The 27083-nt window shown below is 41.0% G+C and overlaps 2 protein-coding genes across 2 annotated transcripts in view; one reads left to right on the top strand and one right to left on the bottom strand.

The window, feature by feature from the left end:
- The window catches only part of LOC114425961 (inactive dipeptidyl peptidase 10-like), a 34047-nt gene extending 27076 nt beyond the window's left edge, over window positions 1-6971 (top strand). The window contains exons 22-24 of the mRNA XM_028392955.1: window positions 5105-5177; window positions 5434-5507; window positions 6190-6971. Of these exons, the coding sequence (XP_028248756.1) occupies window positions 5105-5177; window positions 5434-5507; window positions 6190-6327 (285 nt within the window). The 3' untranslated portion in view covers window positions 6328-6971. The remainder of the gene's footprint in view (window positions 1-5104; window positions 5178-5433; window positions 5508-6189) is intronic.
- A 10800-nt stretch (window positions 6972-17771) lies between these two features.
- The window catches only part of dpp10 (dipeptidyl peptidase like 10), a 75154-nt gene continuing 65842 nt past the window's right edge, over window positions 17772-27083 (bottom strand). The window contains exons 17-26 of the mRNA XM_028392956.1: window positions 25811-25855; window positions 23485-23583; window positions 23329-23398; window positions 22496-22690; window positions 21955-22009; window positions 21722-21821; window positions 21348-21406; window positions 20673-20745; window positions 20299-20372; window positions 17772-19268 (exon numbers count right to left, since the gene is read on the bottom strand). Coding sequence (XP_028248757.1) covers window positions 19131-19268; window positions 20299-20372; window positions 20673-20745; window positions 21348-21406; window positions 21722-21821; window positions 21955-22009; window positions 22496-22690; window positions 23329-23398; window positions 23485-23583; window positions 25811-25855 — 908 coding nt within the window. The 3' untranslated portion in view covers window positions 17772-19130. The remainder of the gene's footprint in view (window positions 19269-20298; window positions 20373-20672; window positions 20746-21347; window positions 21407-21721; window positions 21822-21954; window positions 22010-22495; window positions 22691-23328; window positions 23399-23484; window positions 23584-25810; window positions 25856-27083) is intronic.

Genomic DNA, 27083 nt, shown 5'->3' with positions numbered 1-27083 from the left:
GAAGCGGCCTTATCGAAGGCTAAAGCCCAAAACCTATCTGGAGGATTTTCCTAACTTCTTTTTGCAAGGAACCAATACCTTGCTGGTGTTATGTGTTAGTGCATTATATAATAGGTATACTTAATATATAGCATTCTGTAAAAGAAGAACACTTTGGCCATTGAGACTGTCACCATAGGGTGAGTTTAGGGTTGTAGAGCAGTGACAAGTGGCTATCCAGTATTTGGAATGTTCTAGGCTTTCTTTAATCAGATATGATCTCAGATCAATATGCAGAATGCTCATCCTGCCTGCAGGTTCACTTTTCTGACCCTTCTTGCTCAGTTTGGATAGTGGATGGAACTTCACAAAGAAACCTGAGGCCACAGAGCTCCTTGGAACAATCAATATTATACCCTTTCCCTGATCTATGGGTCTAAACTTTATGAAAGTACATGTAATACAAAGCCACAGCTTTGGGAGTCCAATATTTTCAATAATTTCTTTACATTTACTTTGTCTCACTCTAGTTATATACCTTGAACCTGCCATCATTTTTTAGATGCATGATCTAAAAAAATGTGACAATAACATCATTAAACATAGAGAGTAACTGTATGGTGAATATTTGACGCTGAATCTGATGCAATGGACGTATAGCCAATAAGATTTCCGTCACGGGGATGTCCCACATGAAGGGGTTGTGGAAGGAGGGTGGGCTACACACCTAAGCGTAAACATGAACAATGGATGCCGGTGTTCCAGTTTAACTGGTGATCATGTTGACTGGTGATATTTGTTTACATTCCAGGCAACCAGATGTGCTTGGTGTTGGCCTCCGCAGATTCGTCACAATCCGAGACCACTCCTATGCTGTGTGGCCGTCAAATGTTGCAAGATATAGATATCTGCGTTGAATAAAAACAGCCGTCCTGTCGATACCGTGCACAGAAAGTAATGAAAACGTGCTTATAAAACAAAACAGCCACATGTATAAATAAAGCCCCGAGCGGGATTCGAAACTCCGCACAACGACAATATGATTACCAACCCAGCGTCGTATTCTCTGCACCACGGACAAGCTACTGTCTCCTGTCGCTTTACCTGCACATATCTCCTTCACGGTGTTGGCCGTTCAACATACGTGAGTGATGCGGTGAACACGCCCATGTTAACCAGTGACAGTCACAACTTAACATGGGCAGATGACCCTCTTTAAAAGCGAAATAAACCAACACAAAGCAGCGTTTTTCACAGCGAAACTCAGCTATAGGGAAGAATACACAAGCACGGACACCGTCACGTTGAATGGATTTGATGTGAACCATGTGAAATATGTAACTCTGGCCTTTTTGATCGGACCACCGAACTACAGCCACCATTCAAAACATAAGCAGCGCTGTGTGTCACAGCGACGCTGGTATTGTGAAGAACATTCAAAGACAACCACCACGACGTGACCACAGTCCAGTTATCATCTTCCATGGTGCCCTATAAAGGAGCTAAATGCAGCTTTATCCCAATATCTGTGGTTGATTCTGTCACTCGCTCACATTTAGGCGGCGAGGTTAACGCGCCCATGTCAACTAGTGACAGTCACAACTTAACATGGCCCGACTTCTGTATCCTCAAAAACAAACGATCGTCTCACACAGCAAACTCAGGTGATGTAAAAACACACAGACATGGCCACCGAGGACACAAACCGTGGGCTGACAGCGTTTTTTGGGTTCGGTGTAAACATTTAGAGCTAGTTTAAAGCTCTGTTTGATTACACTGCTGAGCCACAGACACCGGAAGCGAAATGCACCTTTCAAAATAAGAGCAGGTGGCATGCACAGCCACCCCAGAAGAAACTACACACAATGTGTATCGTTACTTGTGTTTGTTTGTATGTATGCACTAACGATACAAATTGTTTAAATTGTTTACGGTAGTTATCAAACAAACACACAAAAGTACAAGTAGTTTCTTCTGGGGTGGCTGTGCATGGTGCCACCTGCTCTTATTTTGAAAGGTGCATTTCGCTTCCGGTGTCTGTGGCTCAGCAGTGTAATCAAACAGAGCTTTAAACTAGCTCTAAATGTTTACACCGAACCCAAAAAACGCTGTCAGCCCACGGTCTGTGTCCTCGGTGGCCATGTCTGTGTGTTTTTACATCACCTGAGTTTGCTGTGTGAGACGATCGTTTGTTTTTGAGGATACAGAAGTCGGGCCATGTTAAGTTGTGACTGTCACTAGTTGACATGGGCGCGTTAACCTCGCCGCCTAAATGTGAGCGAGTGACAGAATCAACCACAGATATTGGGATAAAGCTGCATTTAGCTCCTTTATAGGGCACCATGGAAGATGATAACTGGACTGTGGTCACGTCGTGGTGGTTGTCTTTGAATGTTCTTCACAATACCAGCGTCGCTGTGACACACAGCGCTGCTTATGTTTTGAATGGTGGCTGTAGTTCGGTGGTCCGATCAAAAAGGCCAGAGTTACATATTTCACATGGTTCACATCAAATCCATTCAACGTGACGGTGTCCGTGCTTGTGTATTCTTCCCTATAGCTGAGTTTCGCTGTGAAAAACGCTGCTTTGTGTTGGTTTATTTCGCTTTTAAAGAGGGTCATCTGCCCATGTTAAGTTGTGACTGTCACTGGTTAACATGGGCGTGTTCACCGCATCACTCACGTGTGTTGAACGGCCAACACCGTGAAGGAGATATGTGCAGGTAAAGCGACGGGAGACAGTAGTTTGTCCGTGGTGCAGAGAATACGACGCTGGGTTGGTAATCATATTGTCGTTGTGCAGAGTTTCGAATCCCGCATGGGGCTTTATTTATACATGTGGCTGTTTTGTTTTATAAGCACGTTTTCATTACTTTCTGTGCACGGTATCGACAGGACGGCTGTTTTTATTCAACGCAGATATCTATATCTTGCAACATTTGACGGCCACACAGCATAGGAGTGGTCTCGGATTGTGACGAATCTGCGGAGGCCAACACCAAGCACATCTGGTTGCCTGGAATGTAAACAAATATCACCAGTCAACATGATCACCAGTTAAACTGGAACACCGGCTGTCCGTGCGTAACAGTGAGAGTGAGCGTATAGCTACATATTTTGGTGTTTCTAGCGACCAGAGAGATGACGAAACACACAGAAAAGAAGAATTATACCATTGAAGAAGTTATCGATGAGTTTACAATAAGGAAAAGCAACTTTTCTGACGAGGACGTGTCGGACGCAGAAAGTTATGTGTTATGTGTTGACTCGGTGGAAGAAGATATGTTCATTGAAGGAGGAGATATAGTCCTTGACAAGTAAGTGTAACTTTTATACATGTTGCAGTTTTATAAACAGAATGTAGACATTTCGAAGAATTAGTGAATACAGTGTTGTGTCCTTTGTTTTGTTTACACGTGTATGGGGGAGGTGTGCGCTTTTACTATTCCTCTACAAGTAGTTGTGGAGGACTGATTTGTGAGGTGAACAATGAATACAGATACAGTTGTTCTGTGAATGAATATCTGATATATACATACAGACATACATATGTCTATAGTTATTTTGTTTTATATATATTTTTTGCATTTTAGGCAAACACTGTTCTATTTTGTTTACCTGTGTGGTGTGCACTTTTACTATTGATTTGTGAGGTGAACAATGAATGCAGATACAGTTGTTCTGTGAATGAAAACCTTATTTTTTGCATTTTAGGCAAACTGATTCAGATACAGAGTGGGAGCCAAGCACCAGAGCCAGAGCAGCCACCTACTCCCAGTGTACAACATCACAAGCCAGTCTACATCTCTGGTGACAGTAAGACACCCATCAAGCTTTCTAGCTGTGCTTTGTAGCAGCCCGTGACTGTAACAGTGGCATGCTGAGAACAACATGTGGCTGTGAAACCTGTGGAATTGTAAACATGTAAACAGTTTGCTGTAAGTAGTTTGGGTATTTGTTTAGATAAAGGTGTTGTTTTTGACCATATCTCTTGTTCTGAGTCTTTTCTTTTGATGCACAATTTCAGTTTCAGTAGAATAATGAGCATTCAATGTGTTTTTGCTTCACTAACATTATTTCAATCATACTAATAGTGAATCTGAATATGGAATGAGGTTCCTCTAAGTGGCACCTTTCATTAGAGCTCTCATTGATGTCTGTATGTTGAAGCATTCCAGAGTTATGCACTTTGGTGCCAAAGTGTCCATTTGGAGACTCCAAATGGCACTTTTTGGAGAGCGCCTGGGAATACCTACAGAAAAACCTGTCCCAAATGGTCATTTCTTGTCCAATTACTATCTACTTTTAACTGGGAATAGGTAAGACTTCAGCCTGTGTCACTATATTGTCATCTAATCAACATCACCATGCTCCAGTTGTCAAGCAGCCTTTTTTTACAAAAAAAATTTAGGCGAGCTACAAAATCTTTTTATTTCTCTGTGTTTAGACTTCTCTCACTGTTAACCATTTGCAATTGCAGTAAATCACACAGCTAAAATAAAAATTTCAGAGTGTTACCTTCACAATGAGACCAAGCTTTTGCACATACTCCTAAGGGCTCACAAACAGCTTGTAGTTTAATTTGGGTATGCCTTTGACAGGCGTTTGTCAACTATTGAGGGTGGTGCAAAAGGGTTAATTCAATCTTCTTGTGAAAATACCTTTTGACTGCAGACAAAAACCTCACACCTTGTCTAGTTTCTTCCACGGGACTCAGGGCTAGATCAAAATTGCTACCTAACTACTAACAACAGTTTAGTTTCCTCTCAGCTTTGTAATGAAGTTTGAATTTAAGGTCAATGCTGATCGCATTGCAAAAAGAGAGCCCATTAATACAAGCTGTTATCTGAGCTGCACAGTTACGCTCCTTTTCTGTTACTATAGCCGACATTATGCTTACCTCTGTCTTTGGCTGTGCCGATAAGTGCTGCTCTACATAAATATTTATTGGTGGCAACAGATGCTGTTTGGAGATGCAGTTTCACTCCCCAAAATATTTGTTGATTCTAATAAATGTAAGAGTTTGGGATTCCTTAGTGTCTGTGGAATTAACATGAATTACAGGTTAATTAGACTTAAATGAGCAGTCCCTGTCTGTGGAGGCTAACTGTTCACTGTCTGGCAGATTTCCAGCCTGCTCAGCAACATCACAGCACCAAGTGCTATGAACTTCCTTATTATCCACAGCACAGCAGATGGTGAGTATGGGTATGACACACATGATTAAACAGATATGTGGATGAATAACACGGTTCACTGCCAGATAACATATAAATGAGGGGATATTAATTTGACTTTTTTCTGCAAATTTGGAAACATAATGAAATCACAACATGCTGCAAAAGCATACCCCCCCTACTCTCTGTACTTCTTCATTCCAATTTCTGTACAACAATTCTGTAACTGTACAATGTGTAACTGACTGAAGAGCTGATGAATTATCTTCTTTTACAGCTACTGTTCACTTCCAGCATTCTGCTGAGTTGGTCAAACTGCTGTCTGCATCAAATGTTAACTACACTCTCCAGGTGACTGCTGCCATCTGACATTTGCTGCTCTCTCATAGGTGTAACCTTCTTACTCTTATGCTTTAAAGGTTCACTAGCCTCCTGACAGGGACCAAACAGTCCAAAATGTGCACATATCAAAAAGCATGTTGTAGTAAATCACAATTAATCAATTTAATCATGCATCACACTTCTGGCTTCTAACAATTAACTACACATATACAACTGAACAAAATTGGAAATGCACACTAATCCAATGGAACGAAAAGAAAAAGCCTATCAATACCTCCCTACACTTGCATGCACTGACCACAGCTTGAATTGTAGAGAAGTAATCATCAAAATTTTTAATTTTACTGCAAGAGTATAATTTACCGTAATATTTGATACCTTAGGGGGCAGACTGCTTCTCTGATCCAGAGCAGAGACTTTAAAGTGGTAAACATATAGTATTGCAATATAGTTTTAATCAAAAATGTTTTATCCTCAACAAATCATGCTATGAAATGAGTGAGAACTATTCCTATTTTGTTTTTGTTTTGAACACCATTGAGCCATTATTTAGCCTGTCAATAAAAATGACTACAACAAAATAACCCAAAGACAAGTTAGTTTGTTCTTAAAGCCCCTAAAAGTAGCATAACTGTATACTTTATTTTTAAGAAGTAACTAAAAGCTTTATTTTCCGTTTCCTGCTGCCTAGATTTTTCCAGATGAGGGACACAACATTGTTTCTGTAAAGAGCCAGCACTACATGCTAAACTCAGTGCTAACCTTCTTCAAGCTTTGCTTCGAGGAGCCGCCCACTGATGAACCGCAGAAAACTAAAGAGGAGGACTAGCCTACAGAAGGACTGCTACTGTTGTTAAGCAAACTCTTCTCCCTGAAGAGGGACTACCTATAAAAGCACTCCATGAACATTCTTGATAAATGTAAGACAAGTAAAAGTTACATCTGTGTGGAGTAGAAGGACAGCATGGTGATTGCACGCTTGTGATGACCGAGTTGTTGCTGTAATCTGCTGTTTTAGGTAAGAATTTCTGTTGGAATGTTTGTATCATGTACTGAGTACAAATGTCAGGGAATCAAGGAAACTTTTTCAGTCAGAGTTTTGCTGTAATCTACTGTGAATATTTACTGCAAACTAACCTACATATGTTTCATAAATTCATATCAACAGCTCCTGCAGGTGCCTTTACTGCATTATAGCTCTCATTATGTTCTTAACTCAAAACCGACACACTGCCCACAGCAATACAAAACGTCAAACAATGATTCCAGTAGGTAACAACAGTGAGAGATGAGCTTTATTTTGAAGGACTCAAGAACAGGAAGTTGATGTGTTGTATTGTTTCCCATGCTATTTCAAGGACCTGTGTGCATCTATTTAAATACATCTTATCTATTATGTTAGATTATTACAATGTATTGGAAATATAACTGGTTTCACAGCAATATGATTTTAAACATTTATAACCAACTGGACTCCTCACCGTTACAGATATATCCCAAAATGTGAACAGAGACTTTGATAAGAGAATGCTGTGTCTGCTGTACAGAGTGGTTTGTCAGACTGCTGTTACGTCACTCCTTGATTGTTTTCCGACCATGACCCCTGTGCTGGTACGCCTCTCTAAACTCGCCTGACGTCATCTGCATCTCATTATATCATGTACGATACAGAACCACACGCCCTTTGTAGGTGACATTTGTATAGAATTTGTACGCTGAAATAAATAGTTCAACATATAACTTTGCACCCGTGTGTTGTTTTATCCGTGCTCACTTAAATATAAAACATATGTGAAGCATTAAAAAGTCTTGCTTTTGGGCTGCGATAGTACATGACAAGAACCGCACTAGTTTAATGCTAATCGCTAATTAGCCTAGCAATTAGCAAATGCAGAAGTTTGAATGTTGAGCTCGTCTTTGAGCTCTCTACTAGATGACTATGTCAAATAATAACGACAGTCAGACAAATTAATACCACCAGACAAAAGTTTACACATTTGCTCATTAAGTGGATACTGTGGAAATGTATGGTCAAACTTGGTCAAAATATATGTTTGTCTGCACATATGGTAAAAGCGTATGGTTGCTCATAGATCGTGACCTCTGACTGAGGTCATAAAGCATTCTGATGTTTAATGGTTAGTTTAGAAATTCGAACTGCAAACCCCTAAGTTGACCCATACAAGCTTGCCAAAGAGACAAGATATACTCAAGGCCGTAACAGGAGGACCTGTGAGAATACACACACACACTCACATCAAAGATGTGAGTGGGAGAACTTCAATGTCTTTTAGTTTCGTATACGCCTTCCACCTTGTGATTATTGAATATGCATGTTTCACTGAAAAACATTACCTTTTATGCCTTTCTATGTAAATGTAACCACACCTTGTTGTAAGATTAATAAAACGAGCCTAATGCATGGGACGGACAGAATGCAAATGGTCAGCTGCAGGAGCAGATCGAGGGGTCTGTATTGAGCTGTGCATTCTCCCTTTATAAAGGCGAAACTGAAACTGATCAGTACTGGTTTTCATTCAATGTTCTGTGCTTCGGGGACGGAGTCTGGGAATCCGGGGTGACCAGATTAGGTCACAACAATACTCACTTAAGTGGATACTCTTTCCTGAACTGTGTAACACAATTTATTATAGATATGCACGATGAAACCTGAAACCCGAAACCCTGCAGGCGGCCCACCTAAATCAATTGTATCATTAGCATAAAGGTACTGAAAACAAAAGCAAACACCTTGCTAGCAGAAACTCGACGCTTCCAAAACACATTTCAAACGCCAAGCGGCTAATGAAATCAGGTTAACATTGAAAGCCGGTGTTCCAGTTTAACTGGTGATCATGTTGACTGGTGATATTTGTTTACATTCCAGGCAACCAGATGTGCTTGGTGTTGGCCTCCGCAGATTCGTCACAATCCGAGACCACTCCTATGCTGTGTGGCCGTCAAATGTCGCAAGATATAGATATCCGCGTTGAATAAAAACAGCCGTCCTGTCGATACCGTGCACAGAAAGTAATGAGAACGTGCTTATAAAACAAAACAGCCACATGTATAAATAAAGCCCCATGCGGGATTCGAAACTCTGCACAACAGCAATATGATTACTAACCCAGCGTCGTATTCTCTGCACCACGGACAAGCTACTGTCTCCTGTCGCTTTACCTGCACATATCTCCTTCACGGTGTTGGCCGTTCAACACACGTGAGTGATGCGGTGAACACGCCCATGTTAACCAGTGACAGTCACAACTTAACATGGGCAGATGACCCTCTTTAAAAGCGAAATAAACCAACACAAAGCAGCGTTTTTCACAGCGAAACTCAGCTATAGGGAAGAATACACAAGCACGGACACCGTCACGTTGAATGGATTTGATGTGAACCATGTGAAATATGTAACTCTGGCCTTTTTGATCGGACCACCGAACTACAGCCACCATTCAAAACATAAGCAGCGCTGTGTGTCACAGCGACACTGGTATTGTGAAGAACATTCAAAGACAACCACCACGACGTGACCAGAGTCCAGTTATCATCTTCCATGGTGCCCTATAAAGGAGCTAAATGCAGCTTTATCCCAATATCTGTGGTTGATTCTGTCACTCGCTCACATTTAGGCGGCGAGGTTAACGCGGCCATGTCAACTAGTGACAGTCACAACTTAACATGGGCAGACTTCTGCATCCTCAAAAACGAACGATCGTCTCTCACGGCAAACTCAGGTGATGTAAAAACACACAGACATGGCCACCGAGGACACAAACCGTGGGTTGACAGCGTTTTTTGGGTTCGATGTAAACATTTAGAGCTAGTTTAAAGCTCTGTTTGATTACACTGCTGAGCCACAGACATCGGAAGCGAAACGCACCTTTCAAAATAAGAGCAGGTGGCACCATGCACAATACCAGTGTCGCTGTGACACACAGCGCTGCTTATGTTTTGAATGGTGGCTGTAGTCACAGCTTGATGTTGTGACAACTTAACATGGTCTGACTCTGTACAACTCTTACACATGAAAAACTGTGAAAGGTGATGTAAAGAACGCACAGACATGGTCATAGCAGCGTTCTGTGCCTTCGATGTAATCATTAAAAGCCTAAATAAGCCGTGCTTGATTACGCTACATAGCCACACACACATTAAGCCAGATGAACCTTTCAAAATCAAAGCTTGCATGACTGCATGGCCACCCCTAGACATTGCATGTATTTGTTTGTAGTGAGGTTATAGGCTACTTTGTAGGCAGGATGTTCAAACAGAATTTGTTCCAAAGGTTTTCTAATTACAAGGATCAAGGGTCCACCTCCTTACACCTGTGGTAAAATAACCATGGTGCTACAAGTCCTGCTGATAAGTCCTCAACCAATAACTATCTGTGTGCAATTTCCCCAACACGTTCCACCTTGTAAGGTACAGATGACAAAAGGTATATATATAGGTAAACCATGATTGCCTACTTGTGGCGAGTTTGGTGGATTTGAGAGAGAGAGAGAGAGAGAGAGAGATAGAGATAGAGATAGAGATAGAGATAGAGATAGAGATAGAAACAGAAACAGCAGTAGCAATAGCAATTTAGTTAGCAAGAGAATACAGATAGTTAAAAGTAGATTAGTGAAACAGGTAAGATATAGGTAAGTGGAGTTTGTTAAGGTAAGAATTAGAGAGTGTAGGAAGGGAAAAATGAATCCCCAAATGGTTCAGGAAATTGAAAGGTTTCTGACAAATAATGCTTATCCTGTGGGCTCTTCGGCAAAGAGCCGGTTCATTATCCGGAGAAGGTGTGAAAATTACTTAATTAAGGGTAAGTGGTAACTGTTGTTTTATTTTCCATTGTAAATTACAATTTCATTAAAAAAAATAAACTGAATCATCATTAGATGAGCAGCTCTACTATATTTGCCGAAGACGCAAGCGGGAAGAACACCTTGCAAAAGTGGTTAAGTCACCTGAGGAAGCAAACCAGGTGTTCAAGGATTTGCATGCTAGTGAACATGGTGGCCATTGTGGGATGGAGAAAACCGTTGATGCTATTTCACGTAGATATTACTGGCCTGGTATGGAAAAAGACATACGGAAATGGGTAAGTTTTTTTTTTTTAATCTGTGCATGGTAATTTTTGGTAACTTTTATTCACCCCATACTTTTATTGTAGATATTTGAGTGTCCTGAATGCCAGGCCAGAAGAAACACTATGAAAATAAAGAAGGCATACATCCCCATTGAGGTGACTGCTTTAAAACATTTAACATATTTCCAATTGAAGCCATGTCCATAACTTGACTTTTTTATGTTTAAGATAACTGAGCCACTGGAACTAGTGGGCATGGACCTTATTGGCAAGCTCACACCAACAAAGAAGGGCCACCAGTACATTTGCGTAATGATAGATTACTTTACAAAGTGGACAGAGGCATACCCACTGAAGTCCAAAGGAGCAGTGGAGGTCGTTGACTGTATTATGGACTTCTTTTATAAATTTGGTGCCCCAAAAAGGCTTTTAACCGACCAAGGACGTGAATTTGTCAATCAGGTAATACCACTTGTCATGTTATCTGCCCCTATTTTCAATGATAAGTTTTGTCTCAGTATTATTATTGTTAATCCAGATGAACTATAAGATCTGTGACAAGCTGGGAATAAAGAGAAGCTTGTGTTCTCCCTACCACCCCCAGACCAATGGCTTGGTAGAGAAAATGAATGGGACCATTCAAAGGTATTTTTTTTATAATGTTTGTGGATTTTGTGTTACTTTTTGCAATCCTGTAACTGTGTTTATCTTTGATCTTACAGGACTTTGAATAAACTAGTTGGGGAGAAGCCTGAGACTTGGGACAGCAACCTGCAGTCCACAATGTTTGCCCTGAGAACAAAAAAACAGCTGACAACTCAGTTCTCGCCTTATTTTCTAATGTTTGGTAGGGAGGCAAGATATCCTACTGAGATTCCAGAAGAGTATGAGGTGTGTTCTCAATACATGTATGTGGTGCATGGTACAGTAATCCATCAATCTGGTTTACCAACATTGTGATATATTTCCTCTCAGGTAACCGATAGCATTGTGGAGAATGTGTTGGGGCAGGAAACATTATCAGCAGGACTTAAAACACTGAAAAGAAATTATGCAGTTTCCCTGAAAAACACTGAGAGGGTCAGGGCTAAAGTTAAGAGGAAGAGGGAGGAGACGGGGCATGAGGACAACTTTGCTGTGGGAGATCAGGTCATGAGGCAAAACATCCGTCAGGAGCAAAGAAAGGGGGGAAAACTAGAAACATCACTCCTTGGGCCCTTCACCATCATACAAATTGAAGGGAAAAGTGCTGACCTGATCTCCCACAGGAACAAGGTGGTGCATAAAGTAAACATTGACCACCTTACCAAATACACACAGCCCACACCCCGCATCCCCCACAAATGGCCTTCCTTATCCACACTTTCAGCATCACCATCCACTATTTCCTCCCCATACAACTCACCTGCTCCCATACCCTCTACCTCTGCTCCACCGCCACCTAGCCCTTCACCTCCTCTGTCATCTAGCCCTACTCTAACACCACCTAGCCCTTCACCTCTTCCATCACCTAGCCCTGCTCCTCCGTCACCTAGCCCTGCTCCTCCGTCACCTAGCCCTGCTCCTCCATCATCAAGCCCTGCTCCTCTACCATCTGGCTCTGCTGCTACTACTCTACTGCTGTCAGCAATACAACCGGATTCAGTGGAAACTGGTAATTATGGACTTTCAGTATTTTGTCTGTGCAGATGTCTGTCATTACAAGTACTTTTACTTTCTTTCTACAGTAGTAAATAAAATTTGGGCTGGGAAAAAGCCAGACATTTTATGGAGTAAGATTGGCCCATATAAATTGTTTACCCAAAACTTAAAGGAACACCTTGGGCCTGGTAAACTTGTAGAAAGTGAGGTAAGCAAAAAACTTGGCCTTGGAGAAGTTGTGTGTTTTGTGGAACTATTTAATTATATTACTATTTAATTTCATTACAGATTATTAATGCATACCTGACAGTTGTTTTTAAAAAGTTAAAACAAATGAACAAAAGGGTGTTTTTGATCGATTCGTTTCAAATGACTGCAATTTGGCAGGGGAAACTAAAAGGACATAGGAAGGTAAGTTATTATGCCTTTTATCACACTGTGGGCAACAAAGAGTCATTCACAGTCCCTGTTCTGTATGGCAAAATTACAGGTTAATCCAGCAGAGTATGACGTTATGATGGGAGCAGTTTGTGATAACAACCATTGGACATTGGCTGTAAGGAGTTTTTTCTGTTCTCAATTAGAATTTACATTTTGATTATTTGATTGTGATGGATTGCTATTTTCTAGATTATTTACCCACAAGACAAACGCACGCTCTATCTGGATCCATTTGGTGCTCAGACAGCAGCACTAAAACAAGGCAGTGATGTAAGGTGGGGAAAACTTTAAGGAGCATTTAATGACTTGGCTGTGACAACAACTTGAACAGAGTACCGGTATTTACTTTCTGCTAAACAGGGCTTTCATGAGACAACGAGGCCTGAACTGCTCCCGCTGGGCTTGTAGTACAGTTGCTCATCCAAGTCAGCAGGATGCAACTTCCTGTGGGGTTATTGTGTGTAAAGTAAGTGGATGTGTTGTCATCTGTTTATACAACTTATACTGAACTAGTTAATGGTCCTACATCTACATATTTGTTTAAGTTGGCAGATATGGTTTTAGGCCAAGAGGTGCTGAATGAACCCTTTTCTAAAGAGCAAATCACACAATATCGGATGGAAATAGCCCAAAGGCTACTCAATGAAACAGGTTGGTTTATATCGTATTACAGGTGTTTATTTCAGGAAATATAATCAATATCTCTCATCAACAGATGATCTGTCTGAACTGTGTCAAATGTGTGGTACGCATGATGCACACGCTAAATGGGTAAGGACATTCTTCTACACTTCTAAATGGAATTTAAGATATTGATTGTGGAACAGTCATGCATGTTTTTTTTCTCTTAGATCGAGTGTACACTGTGTGGGAGGTGGTTCCACTGGAACTGCATAGGTCAACCCCCTGTGGATGCCGCATTTTATTGTGTAGTGTGTTTGTAAAATGGAAGCTATCGTTACAACAATAAACATTATTTTGACTTAATGTGTGTGTGGCTATGTAGCGTAATCAAGCACGGCTTATTTAGGCTTTTAATGATTACATCGAAGGCACAGAACGCTGCTATGACCATGTCTGTGCGTTCTTTACATCACCTTTCACAGTTTTTCATGTGTAAGAGTTGTACAGAGTCAGACCATGTTAAGTTGTCACAACATCAAGCTGTGACTACAGCCACCATTCAAAACATAAGCAGCGCTGTGTGTCACAGCGACACTGGTATTGTGCATGGTGCCACCTGCTCTTATTTTGAAAGGTGCGTTTCGCTTCCGATGTCTGTGGCTCAGCAGTGTAATCAAACAGAGCTTTAAACTAGCTCTAAATGTTTACATCGAACCCAAAAAACGCTGTCAACCCACGGTTTGTGTCCTCGGTGGCCATGTCTGTGTGTTTTTACATCACCTGAGTTTGCCGTGAGAGACGATCGTTCGTTTTTGAGGATGCAGAAGTCTGCCCATGTTAAGTTGTGACTGTCACTAGTTGACATGGCCGCGTTAACCTCGCCGCCTAAATGTGAGCGAGTGACAGAATCAACCACAGATATTGGGATAAAGCTGCATTTAGCTCCTTTATAGGGCACCATGGAAGATGATAACTGGACTGTGGTCACGTCGTGGTGGTTGTCTTTGAATGTTCTTCACAATACCAGTGTCGCTGTGACACACAGCGCTGCTTATGTTTTGAATGGTGGCTGTAGTTCGGTGGTCCGATCAAAAAGGCCAGAGTTACATATTTCACATGGTTCACATCAAATCCATTCAACGTGACGGTGTCCGTGCTTGTGTATTCTTCCCTATAGCTGAGTTTCGCTGTGAAAAACGCTGCTTTGTGTTGGTTTATTTCGCTTTTAAAGAGGGTCATCTGCCCATGTTAAGTTGTGACTGTCACTGGTTAACATGGGCGTGTTCACCGCATCACTCACGTGTGTTGAACGGCCAACACCGTGAAGGAGATATGTGCAGGTAAAGCGACAGGAGACAGTAGCTTGTCCGTGGTGCAGAGAATACGACGCTGGGTTGGTAATCATATTGCTGTTGTGCAGAGTTTCGAATCCCGCATGGGGCTTTATTTATACATGTGGCTGTTTTGTTTTAAGCACGTTTTCATTACTTTCTGTGCACGGTATCGACAGGACGGCTGTTTTTATTCAACGCGGATATCTATATCTTGCGACATTTGACGGCCACACAGCATAGGAGTTGTCTCGGATTGTGACGAATCTGCGGAGGCCAACACCAAGCACATCTGGTTGCCTGGAATGTAAACAAATATCACCAGTCAACATGATCACCAGTTAAACTGGAACACCGGGCCAAACTGTCAGTAGCCACCATGCTACTTGAGGCTAACAACAACAACATGACGTGTCGTGCAGGTGCTCTACAGGTGCGTGTCATCACCAAACCACCAACACTCACCGAGCTATAGCAGAAACAACACGCTTCACTTTAAACAGCCGTAATGAAGAGAGCGATGTCTTACCTTCGATGTTTGGTCATCATAAACTGTACAGTAATCCAAAATGTTGGTGGAATTAGCTGCTATGTCCATTTGTCACATGACTCCTTGTCCTGCTGTCATGATGGCAAACCAGCTAATGATGATTGCCACCTGCTGGGCGTGAGAAAACAACTTTACACAAATGTGTGTCTGCATAATAATGATCACCACCTGGAAAGAATTTCACTAAAAGCTTTGCCCAGAGTGGAATTTAATTTTTCAGTTGCATTATATATTATAGTATTTCATCAGGAAAAGAAGCTGTAAAAATAGGCCAAATGGATATTGGACTTTCTGGTGCTGAAATTATGATATTTAATCAACACCGTTTTTTTCTACATTGGCTCAAAAAAAGAAAAAAACTGCTTAACCATTAAATAGGTTCTGTAAAATACACAAAAATAATAATCTTGTGCTGCAGTCATGTTAATTTCAGTCAGCAGGATGACTGATGATACCCATATTTATGGAGACTGTGGTAAACTAGTTTTATCAGACACTGTGTTAAAATAAAGTGACACACTCCACAGCAGCTCCACAGACATGTATGATATTGTATCATGACCTGATGTTAACAATGGGGTGTTGAGGGAACCCAACTGTAAGTTGGATGCTTGATAGCTAATAATAACCACGCTTGTCTGACTTATGGATACAAATGCGTGTTTGCCTTCAGTGCTGTGATAGAGTGTTCAGTGAACCTGAAGCTCTGGATTTCTGTCAGCATCCTGACAGCATCTCCCTACCTTCCCACTCCCCATCACTCAGGGCGTTCATTAACTGTAATGTCTGTTTGCCATCACCTTATCGTCTCCATTATGAATTACCTCTCTGTCACATCAAACACTTAGAATGTTTAAACATACACTGCTTAACAAAAAACATTCTGTGGGTCTGGTGTGTGTAGCTATGACCAGCCCCTGTTTGTCATCTGGGTTTATCTTGACTATTTTAACAATAACCTCTATCATCCACTGCCATGGCTGCTACACTGCTTCTGTCAGTGTTCTGTCAGATAAACTCACCACAGTATCCATTACTAGCTGTTGTGGAGCCTTACATCACATCATCAGCTGATTTTTCCAGTGATAAAGTCATTTTAACTTTATAAGAAGTGTGCTTGTTAGCTTGAGATTGTCAGAGATCGCCATCGTGCCAAGACAGTGTTTATGTGTTTAGGCTAGCTTAGCACAAAAAAGAGGTGCACCTGTACAAGGTTTAGTTTATTTTGTGTTTTTAAATCTGAGCACACAATAAAAATACAACCAGGGCCTTTGTAGTGAAGTAAAGTCTTTTGCAATATAACAGCCAAATGCTGTGATACTTGCTCATTCAAGGGTTTGTCTTTGTTGGTGTAACAGGTTTTCATGAGCTTGCTGTTGACCTGACATGCAGACACGTCGTTGTTTAAGTTGTCTCTGTTGTCTCGGTTGTCAGACTTTGGGCGATATGTGTGTTGGCTGATCTTTTCTCATAGGATGACAAGCACTGAAAACAGATCGGAGGAGCAAACAGGACAGGAAGTGGCTTTAGACAGCAGCATGTGACATCGGTGGCTTGGAGATCACTGGAAACAGTTAGGTCTTCATCACCAGGATGAAGCTAGAAGCTACAGGAAGAGATGTCAGCCAGGTGTCACACCAAGGTTTAATCAGTCATCCCATGGACTCAATAATCAATGTCCACCTTTCTCTGTGTCTCATTGACACAGTCAGCCACCTAAAACAAAACAGTCAACTAACAGTAGTTTTCAGGAACAAGTATTTCCCAGTGTGAGGGCGGCCATGACAACCAAGTTAGCTGACAGGCTGGTAAGTCCAGTGTGGACATGACAAAAATAGTGATGCTTAGCTTCTGACTATGTGGGAAGTAGAAGTTCAGTCTATATATCACACAATGAGCAGACACACAGTCATGTACAACCTGCATTTTTACTTGTGAACATGCAAAGACATGAATAACGCAGTTAATATGTGAGAAACTAAGATAAGGAGTAGATGAACAAAGCATTCCACGCTCATTTGTTGGATTATTAATTTCATTGCATAGCCAGAAGCGGGGCAACCAGAGTCTACGTGACTGTACCACAAACAAGCTCGTGAAAACCTGCTCCTTAGTTTGACTCAGCTATGATGTAACAACAACACCCTTCATGGAAAATATAAAAAGAAAATGAAAAATATGGGGGAAAAAATCAAAATGATAGGCTTGTGTGTGCGGATGGAAAATGCCAATACTGGTGCTTCACTTCCTGCAGCAACATGTGCTTGGTCGTTAAGGTGTTGATTAATGTGCACAGACGTGCAGTGTTTATGCAGTGACGTTTGAATCTGAATGAGCAGATCCTGTCTGCTAAATCATTATTGCAGGAGTCCTGAGGCCTCTTTTCCTTAATGTGATTCCCAAGGTGAAAAAAACAAACACAAACAAACATTAGACTGAAGTGTACTCAGACAATCAATGCAGCAATCAAAGGCCGTGGTGGGTCTGGCTGTCATATGTGCTCTATACATCAGAGAACAATACTTCAGAGTTTACTTTGTGTTTTGTTTTTTTTTTTATTTATAATCATCACTAGAGGACAATCACAATAACCCCAAAAAACTTCAACCCTGCCCATTCCCTTTTTAAATGACAAAAAGAACTTGAACAAGCATTACAAAATCCATCCTAAGAAGAAAATCAACAGCTGAAAGGATAACAGAAAAAAAAACTAAATACAGAAGACATCCAGGTCAAATCAATCCATCCCCATAGACTAAACTTTCTATGAGATCTGACATCTTAAAAATATATTTATGTACACACTCTGCTGTATTGTACTGTACAAAATGTGGCAACACTTGACACATTCCCTGTAGACATGCAAACACCTTACTGACACTGGTAAAATTGTCCATCCTAGTATAGCCATTACCGTCTAATTCTCTTATATTATTTCCTGGAAATATGAGCATCCCAACAAATAGGAGGAGTGTCTCTTTAATCTAACACTGGAAATGATGTCACACCTACTTCTGTCATTCGATTTAGGAATACAGATTAAGATGGAGAACCTTTGCAGTGTGGTCAGCATCCATTATGATCACATACTGTTAGTGTGGTAGAACGTTCTAAACTTACCGTGTTGCTGTGTCTTGAGGACCTGAGTTGACATAGGTTAACATGACACTGCTAACAGATGCCTAACAATGCCAGCAAGTACAGTATGTTGAACCTCATAAGGCATTGTACATGTCTACACAAGACTCCCCCCCCCGTACAATAAAGTGTGACCTCATAAAACTGTTTCCGTTAAAGGTGGGCGATGGTTGGAGGGTTTCAGCAGGAAATTGCACTTATTTAGGATCCAGGTGAAGTTTTTATGACTAAACTTTTATTCTTTTTTCTTTTTTTTTGCAGATGATTAGATGACTGGAGCAATTCCTTGTGCGACGATATAACAACCAAAGGAGAGGTGAGATCAGAAAGTGTACATCTATGTTCTCTTCTTCCCAAGTGCTACCACAAAAGGAGACTGACATAGCAAAAATGGGTGAAGGCTAAAGGTGGGGTTAAAAAAACCATGCACTTGGTTAAGTGTGGGTGACTGCAGCCCAGAGAGCCTGCAAGAGATGGAGGCAGTCTTCCGTGTGCTTTGCCAAGAAACGGACAGTCCCCCCAAAACTGAAATGACTTTATGCTATGGGGCAGTCCCGGCCTCAAGTCCTGGCAATACGAGTGTCACTGTCCTGTCCCTTAGTTATCTTTTCAACACATTTATACATACACATTCATACACTCCAGTACCCATACACTCACACACACACACACACACAGTCACAAACGTTTAGAGCAGTAACAGCTCTTTCCCAGGGTCCATATCTGGCTAAACACTTGGTCCAAACGCAAAAGGCCTTGACGGATTTTAGCTAAATTCTTCAAGCTCTGCCACAGGTCTGCTCCTCAAAGCCTTTCCTCCATTACTCCTCCTCTTCCTCTTCCTCATCAGGTAGCGGTAGCAGCTCCTCCTTCAGGCACTCCCTGTAGAAGCTGGTCAGTGTGGCGTAGAGGTGCAGGCGACTCTGCTGAGACAGGAAGTGGCCCTCATCTGGGTAGATCTGACAGCCAAGGTAAAGGAGAGTTAGAGCATCTTTAGAATTGTGATTGTAAAAGTTGTACATCATCTTTCATCTCAGTCAGGGATGTGTTCGTGTCCTTAAGCTCATTGTTTTAGTTTCAGATTGTTTCAGATTATAGTTCCATTAGCAGCAGGCCGTTATCAAAACAGCTTTTTTTATTATTGCACTACCTGCTCACGACCCAAGAGCAAAATCAGTGAATAGCTGGAAAACAATGTGGAGCCTTTGTACAGCTATGCAGTAAATCTTCCTCTCAGGAGGCGATGAAGGCCCAAAACATAGAAAGCAGAAAATATTTTACTTCCACTGATGACAAACTTCTGTCATACATACAAAAAATGCAAAATCTTAGCCCACAATGCACCACTCACCACAAAAATATTTTTAATAGCACTGTGTTTTTATTTTACATTGCATAATGTGGGAAGTTTGTGGTTTAAAAATAAAAATATTAATAAAAATAAATTATATATTTTTTTAGACCGGCTGGATAGACGGAGGTAGCAGTCTAGTCTAGCGGCCCCTGGTCAGTCTAGAAGCCTCACTAAGGCTTAATATGTGAGTTTGAGGCTGGATCTAATCCTCTTCTTTTAGCCTGTTTTGGATTGATAGTGATGGCCAAGACACAGACCTTTATATAATCTTATAAGAGTCACAATTAATAATGCATATAAATGCGGGTGTATATATTTGACTGGGTCACAGCTCTTAAAAGTGGAGAGTTCACTTTTGTGAACACTGTTGCAATCAAGACTTCCTGCAGCATCTCCAACTGCTGGTTGTGGCCAAATCAGCACTATCAAACTATAACTCCTGACTTCCTGTTGTTTGCATGCACAGTATGACCAGGATACCAGCTGCAACTTGCTGTGTGATTGCACACTACAACAGCATTTTGAATGCATATTCACATCATCTGCATGTGGTGCAGTAACACTGTACTAACTGTACATTTGCCTCATTGTTTTTTTTTCCAAATGCAGTAACTTGTTGTCTCCGCTCTACACACCTGCATTGAGTAGTTTGCTCCAACTTTCACAAGGTTCTTGACGAGCTCAGCAGTATGCTGAAAGTGGATGTTGGCTGGGGATAAAGAAAGGAAATATGTCAGCAAGATTCAGCCTGAATCCTAACCAGGCGAAAAAGAAGAGACAATCAGATTCTGGAAGGATGGAAATACCCCCAACAAAATCTGACATGCATGCTTCATCAGGGAATGTTTTCCTCTGGAAATCCCAGCATCAATTTAGATAACCCACTTTTCCTTTTATCTTTTGATTAAAAACCATTTGCCTCATTACCTTCCAGGATCGTACGCCTCTTTGCGCTCGGCAGTGATGTGGCACATATTTTCATTCTATCTTATGATTTATTTTCTCTTACCATCTGCTGTGCCGTGCACCAGCATCAGTGTCTGCTCCCTAAGTGCCTGAACGTTCTGCAGCACACTGGAAAACTGCAGAGGAATCAGAAATAGCGAGGAGATAATGAATTGATAGATATTCAAACAGGCGATGAGGAATACAATGGACAAAGATGCAGAATGTGATCAAATGAAAAGAATGGGTAGCAAATGGAATGATACAGTCAATAGAGTCAATTAGAGATCTTTTAGTGATAAAGTGTCTCCCACAGATATTATTATATATGCCTGAAATGTCACATTTTGGTGCAAATGATGAGTAAAATGCAATTCTGTCGGTTGTTTACAAAGTGCTCTGTCCCAGCTATTTTCTATGTGCAGTACAGAGATACTTTATATCAGCAGGCCTGTGAGAGCCTGGTGATCCTTATAAAAAATAAAAAATCTGACATCTGATCTGACACACTACTGCACACAGTTACCAAAGAGAGATGAGTGACAAAATCCTACAGAGCATGAGCAAAAAAAAAAAAAACAGAAAGCACACACAAGGAAAGTGAAGCACTGCTGCCTCTGACTTTGATAGCAGCGGCGTTCTGCAACTGCGGGAGCTTAACTGTAGGCGTGTCAGCGATGTTACATGGTTTCAAAAGATCAACAACAAACAAGCGCAGGGAGGCGGTAAACACACGCACCTGATATCTGCTGTCATCCCGTAATGGCATGCCAAGGTATCGCTCAGAGAACGCTGACGCTGTGCAAATGAGAAGAGTTGCATTCTTAACAGTGCCATTAGTAGACAGGGCCTCAGCTGCAGGTGAGTGCCTGAACAAAGTGGTGGACCTGTCAGCCTAAAATACCTGACTTACATTTTATATAGGTCAAAGAGCCGTCTGCGTCAACTGAGTTACTGATTACAACTGATTACAGAGGTTTTTATTTTTATTTTGGTCTGCAGCTAAAATCCTGGGGTACCTCAGCTCCTGCTTAAGGTAAGGATGAGTCTGAAGCTGTGGGTTTTACCTGTTTCTGATGTAAATGCAGCTTCTGAGGGATATTTTGTACTCACCATAAAGCTTCCAGTCTGTCACCGGTGACATCGCACATGCACACTTAAACAGGCTGTCAGTTGACTTGAGCATCATTAATGTGATGTAGGCTCCATAGCCCTATGTGAACACACATATGCAATTATTAAACGTCAGCTGATAAAGTGTTTTTTGTAGGTTTATCATCACATCACTGCAAGTAAAGAAGAGTGTGTGATGTGTATGAAAAAAAACAGCAAAAACACAGGCTTACCTTTCCAAACACTGCTATCCGTGTCCGATCAATGTATGGAAATTTCATCATGTATCTGGAGGAGGATGCACACAGTACATGAGTTATGACCAGATTATGATTTATTATCCTTTACTTGTCCTTAACTGTTATATACAGGTGTTTTCTTTAATTAACTTTCCCTTGAGTAAAATTTCTTTAAAAACTTTTATTAGTTGTAAACTCTTTGTTGTGGTGAAACTGTAATGTAATGTCATATGACTGTGTCCTCTTTAGAGTAAACACTGTTTGTGTAGGATAAAGAAAACACATGTAACAACCATCGTGTAAACTGGGAAGGAAATTAAGATTAAAATCCTATTGTGGCAAGGGAAGTATTTCGGGAAAGAAGTGAATAATAAAGCAGAAGCAGGAAACTTGAAAGTGTTCAACCTGATCCATATTAAAACCGGATGAAAACCTAAATCAGACAAGTATTCTGAGTATTATTAAGAAAATCTGTGCAGGTGCAGACAAAGCTGATTAAAATAGAATTGATTAAAAATTAAATCTGAAAACATACTCGACTGCTGCGATCTGGTCCTGAACATCAACTGTTCCCAGTCTCTGGTGAACCTCGTGCAGGATCCTCTGACCCTGGAAGCCGCTGCCCCGGCCATCCAGACGGGCCACGATGACACTGTCAGAGCTGACAAGGACAGAGTCCCAGCCCAAAGAGAAGCGGTCACTCACAGTCTGACCACCAGGGGCACTGTCACTGCACAAAGGACATACAGCACAGTTAGTTACACCCAGAACCTGCACTAACAAATTTTCAGCATACATAAAAATGATTATTATTAAAAGTGTTGTGTTCATTATTTTTGTCTTATTTTAAAAACTGTTATATAAAATAGAATACATGGTGAATTGGCTGGGGACTACTTTCAGCCACAGGAAAATAAAGTTAGTTGCTCTGGTGAGTATTTACAGCAGCATGACAGGAATGATTTATAATGACCTACTGTTTGTGTTCATGGTAATAAAGCAACATGTCAGCCGTTCGCTGGCTGTGTGCTTTATTGATTTGCTTTTAGTAGTTTTTGGACAACAGTGTTAAAAGGAATGAGGTGTACCAGGCGCTGGATACACACAACACCTGTTAGCGGGATCATTGTTTGTTAAACACTGAATGTCTGCCCACCATATAAACACCTATTTGTGTTTTTCTGTTTGATTATTCAAATTAATGTAAAGAGGAGTCAATCACACTGCAGCACAAATTGACTTGACCACAGTAACTTTGTATGCAAATGTCTCTTCTACTATAAGGGGATTGATTACAACTGGGCACTCTACAGTAAATATGCATACATTTTCTGTCCTTCAGTATAAGATTTGGACTGTAGTACATACACCACCAACAGCAGTCCATAGTGGCGAGAATCAGAGAAGTCTGGAGGGTAGGAGATCTTCAAAGGTAAATCTGTAAAAAGAAATAAAAGTGTCTGAACTGCATTTCATCGTGATTCACAGTAACGATGCAGAATCCAGTGCTTTTTTTATTCTTACCAAAATGCTCCATTGGAACACTTTTGAAGTCAGTCAGCTGGATCCTTTTGTACTTCAAGGCTGCCTTCAGCAAAGAGTTGTTCTCAAGGATGTAGTAATCTGGAAAGAAAAGGGTGTAAAAATTGCTGTCAATAATCCAAGTTTGGCTGAATACAAATGACCCACAATAACACAAAGTGCTGTTTTTGGAGCTGGAACACAGAGGTAAAACCTGAGGTCAGTGGATTGTTTCAGGTTCAGTAAATTTGTGGATTCTATCTTCTCTGTTCTGTTTCCAGCTTTTCAATTAAAATGCATGACCTGCCGGATAGTGTGGAAAAAGCCTGGCTTCAATTCAAACCATATTAATTTGGTCATTAGTTTAACATACAGTCAAAAGTTTCCATTTCTAAGAGGCATTTTTACACATGGCAGCCGCTCACTCTATCTGGCCTACAGAACAGGAAAAAACACTATTTTCTCCCCACGTAATAAACAATGCCTCTCTGATTTGGCCATTTTTCCATTCAAGCCATCTGAGAAGCAGCTAAATGAAATGGAATTCATCCAGCATTTCTAATGGAAAACCCAAAATCAATAGACGTCTCATTATGAAAGCGCCAGGGGGCTTGAGTTCCCAGCTGTGGATGGAGGGCCTGTCCAAATAACCCTGGGCAAATTGCTTGCTTTTCTGCAGCACAGCTGTTAACTTTTTGGTGAACATAGACATACAGTCATGGATAACAAGAAGAAGCATGTGTGTACAGAGAAGGAATGATGTGTGTGTATAGCATATGTGTCTGTATGATGAAGGAAAGGAAGATGGGGGGGGGGATCTGGATTTGTCAGCCCCCTGTTGACCAGAGTCAATTCAAATAATGACGGCTCATGTGGTTGAACACTGCTGGCTTTGACAGAAGGCCAGTTTCAAAAGAAAGTCAACCCTGTTCAAGTTTTACACTGACTGCACTTCAGTAGACACAGTGCCAGCCCCATTAAAGCCCCCCACTAAATCAACTTTAATATTCACATTCACAGGGTAAAAAAAATCATGTGAACTCTTACTGCCTTCATCTTCAGCAGGGCACATTTCAGTCACCTGGCCAGCCATTCTAATTAACTCTTTATCTATTCTACACAGAGAATGAATCTGGTCTCTGCAGGTTCATGTTGGATTTCCAGGGGGCAGTGTCAACAGATGCAGTATAAACTCCCTCTGGACACAGCTGTATAGACATACCACCGATCAGGAATACAAAGCATGTGACATGCAGAGGCGTACAGGCAGAATGATGACTAAACTTCTATCAATAAAAGACATTCAAAACAGTGAACAGTGGAGTAAGTACACCGGTGAATGGCTGTTTTAATTAATTTGCTATACAAACTTAGGTTTGTATAGCAAATTAATTTCAAGGCAATTCTGCAAATGTTTTAGAAGACAAGCAGCAGGTCATTGCATTGCCCCATTTAAGACATAGTAGTTCCAATCTGTACAATAGGGTTAGTGCCAAGGGGATCTGGCTGTGAAGGGGAGGAAGTCCTGACCCATCTGACAGAGAGAATTTTTAAAGGTTTATTGGGTATCTGGGTAGCTGGCCAGGCTAACATTTCAGTAGCCTCATCTGATCTCCCAGACCAGATTCTTTTAGGAATTAAAACTACAGCAAAAAGTATCCACCCTTAAAGGTAGGGTAGGAGATTTTGAAAACTCAGTGAGAGTCAGCCAGATTTCAAATGTAAACACACGCCCCTTTCTCTCGGAGCTCACCCCGAAGCCACGCCTCCCAACCAGTCTGTGACTTCGGCCATCATGCACGTACCTCTCTGGTGCGCGCAGAGCAGGAAGAGAGTGACTACTATACGCACAGGGGCGCCTCGTAGGATTGGCTGATGTTTTTAGTGTTTTATAGCTTCCACAGATGATTAATATTCTTCATTTTAAAGCGAAACTGCCAAACTTGCACTATAACTGGTTGCTATCGGATTGTAAAGAGAGGTTACACTATTTTAACAAAAAGTGCATCAGAAGGAAATCTCCTACCCTACCTTTAAAACATAATGATCCTCTTCAGAAGCTGTTCTTGCTCTTTGACTACAAAAACAGCAACTTCAACCTCTGGGGCTGAAAATTATAGTTTAAGCTAGAGTGCAGTTCCATGAGTGGCCATATGAGGGTGGCTCGATCAGTGAGTCTACTTCTATAGTTCTACACTTTCTGCACTTTTTTGTTGTTGTTGTCTTTACAGATACAGTAAAGTTCTTTGCTTGAAATCCAGATTTTCATGCATTATTCACAAATGTTAGCTTCTTCATTGTTTAAGATGTGAGGTACAATCAAACATACTTGAATTATTGAGGCTGTGTAGGATCACAGTAGGAGCCCCAGGACCTGAAAGAGAGAAAAAAAATTGTAAGAAAAACAATAACAACAATAACAATAACAATAATCAATACGGGGCTTTTCAGACTGATTAACTGAACCCTTTGACATTCTACACACACAGACATTACAAATGGTATTGGGCAGTTATCTGTTACTTTTCACCTTTCCTACTTTACCTGGATCAATTAGGGGTTAAAGGCTGATCACACTGCCTCCCTATTGGCCTCAGACTGTCAGATTAAGTCAGTTCTTTCCAATGTCCTTCTGCAAAATACTTAGTCAGAGGTTAATAGGATGGCAGTTTGCTCAATAGCTCAGCTGCAGCTAAAATGCTTTCCCAGCTGCTGCAAGCTCTGGCTGGTACATCCATGTGCCTGCTGCTCTCCTTTTATTGAACTAAAACATGAACCACAGCTCTCACTTTTTAACCTTATACGCGCTTATCTGTTGGTTGGCTGTATTGGCTTCAACATTTTGCATTCCTAGTGTCACACAGAGAAATGGATTCACTGTATGCTTGCTTGAAAACCAGGTATTTGATAAAGGCTTGTGCTGCTCTCTATGAAAACAGGTGTTGGGACAACATGAACTTGGCCCTCTGAAGACAGTCTGCTCTCTGCATTATTTTTTATATTGCTTTTGAGAACAGGAACAGCATTATTGTCCAATAAATCATCACACCATCGCCCAAGAGCTCTCATCTGCTCAAAATAAATTGAAACCACAAACAATATGAGTTATCCTCTATTAACTAATCTACGCTACTTGTTCAATAATGACACTGTCACAGCCTGACTCACAATATGAGACTACAAAAGCAGACCACACACGGCCTCATGAAATTGCTAAATGTTTTTATACACAAGCGGCAAGTTGTTTCATTTTATGACTTATTTGGAACTGATGGGAGATTTTAAAATCAACAGATCACATCTAGTAAAGCTTGGTGTGTGACAGATGAATAAATAAAATGCAACATAAAACACAGTAGCTGTGATATCACATGGTTTTTTTTGGCCTGCAGCCATTTGTTGTTGTCTTTTAAGTGTAATTCATTAGACAGATCATTTGAATTCAAAGATAAAAGCTATCCATGAACACCAGGTGTATTTGGATGAAGGATGAAGGAGATTTAAAAATCACCTTCTTGCAAAGCAAAGGAAAGCAGTGACCTATGCCATGCTGTGAAAGTGACCTATGCTGACATGCTGTCATTATGCTGTGTTTCTGGATG

This window comes from Parambassis ranga, chromosome 21 (genome assembly GCF_900634625.1).
Source record: "Parambassis ranga chromosome 21, fParRan2.1, whole genome shotgun sequence".
In the NCBI taxonomy this organism is placed as follows: domain Eukaryota; kingdom Metazoa; phylum Chordata; class Actinopteri; family Ambassidae; genus Parambassis; species Parambassis ranga.
The sequence above is the reverse complement of the archived record's forward strand: the minus strand, read 5'-3'. Positions and strand labels throughout refer to the sequence as shown.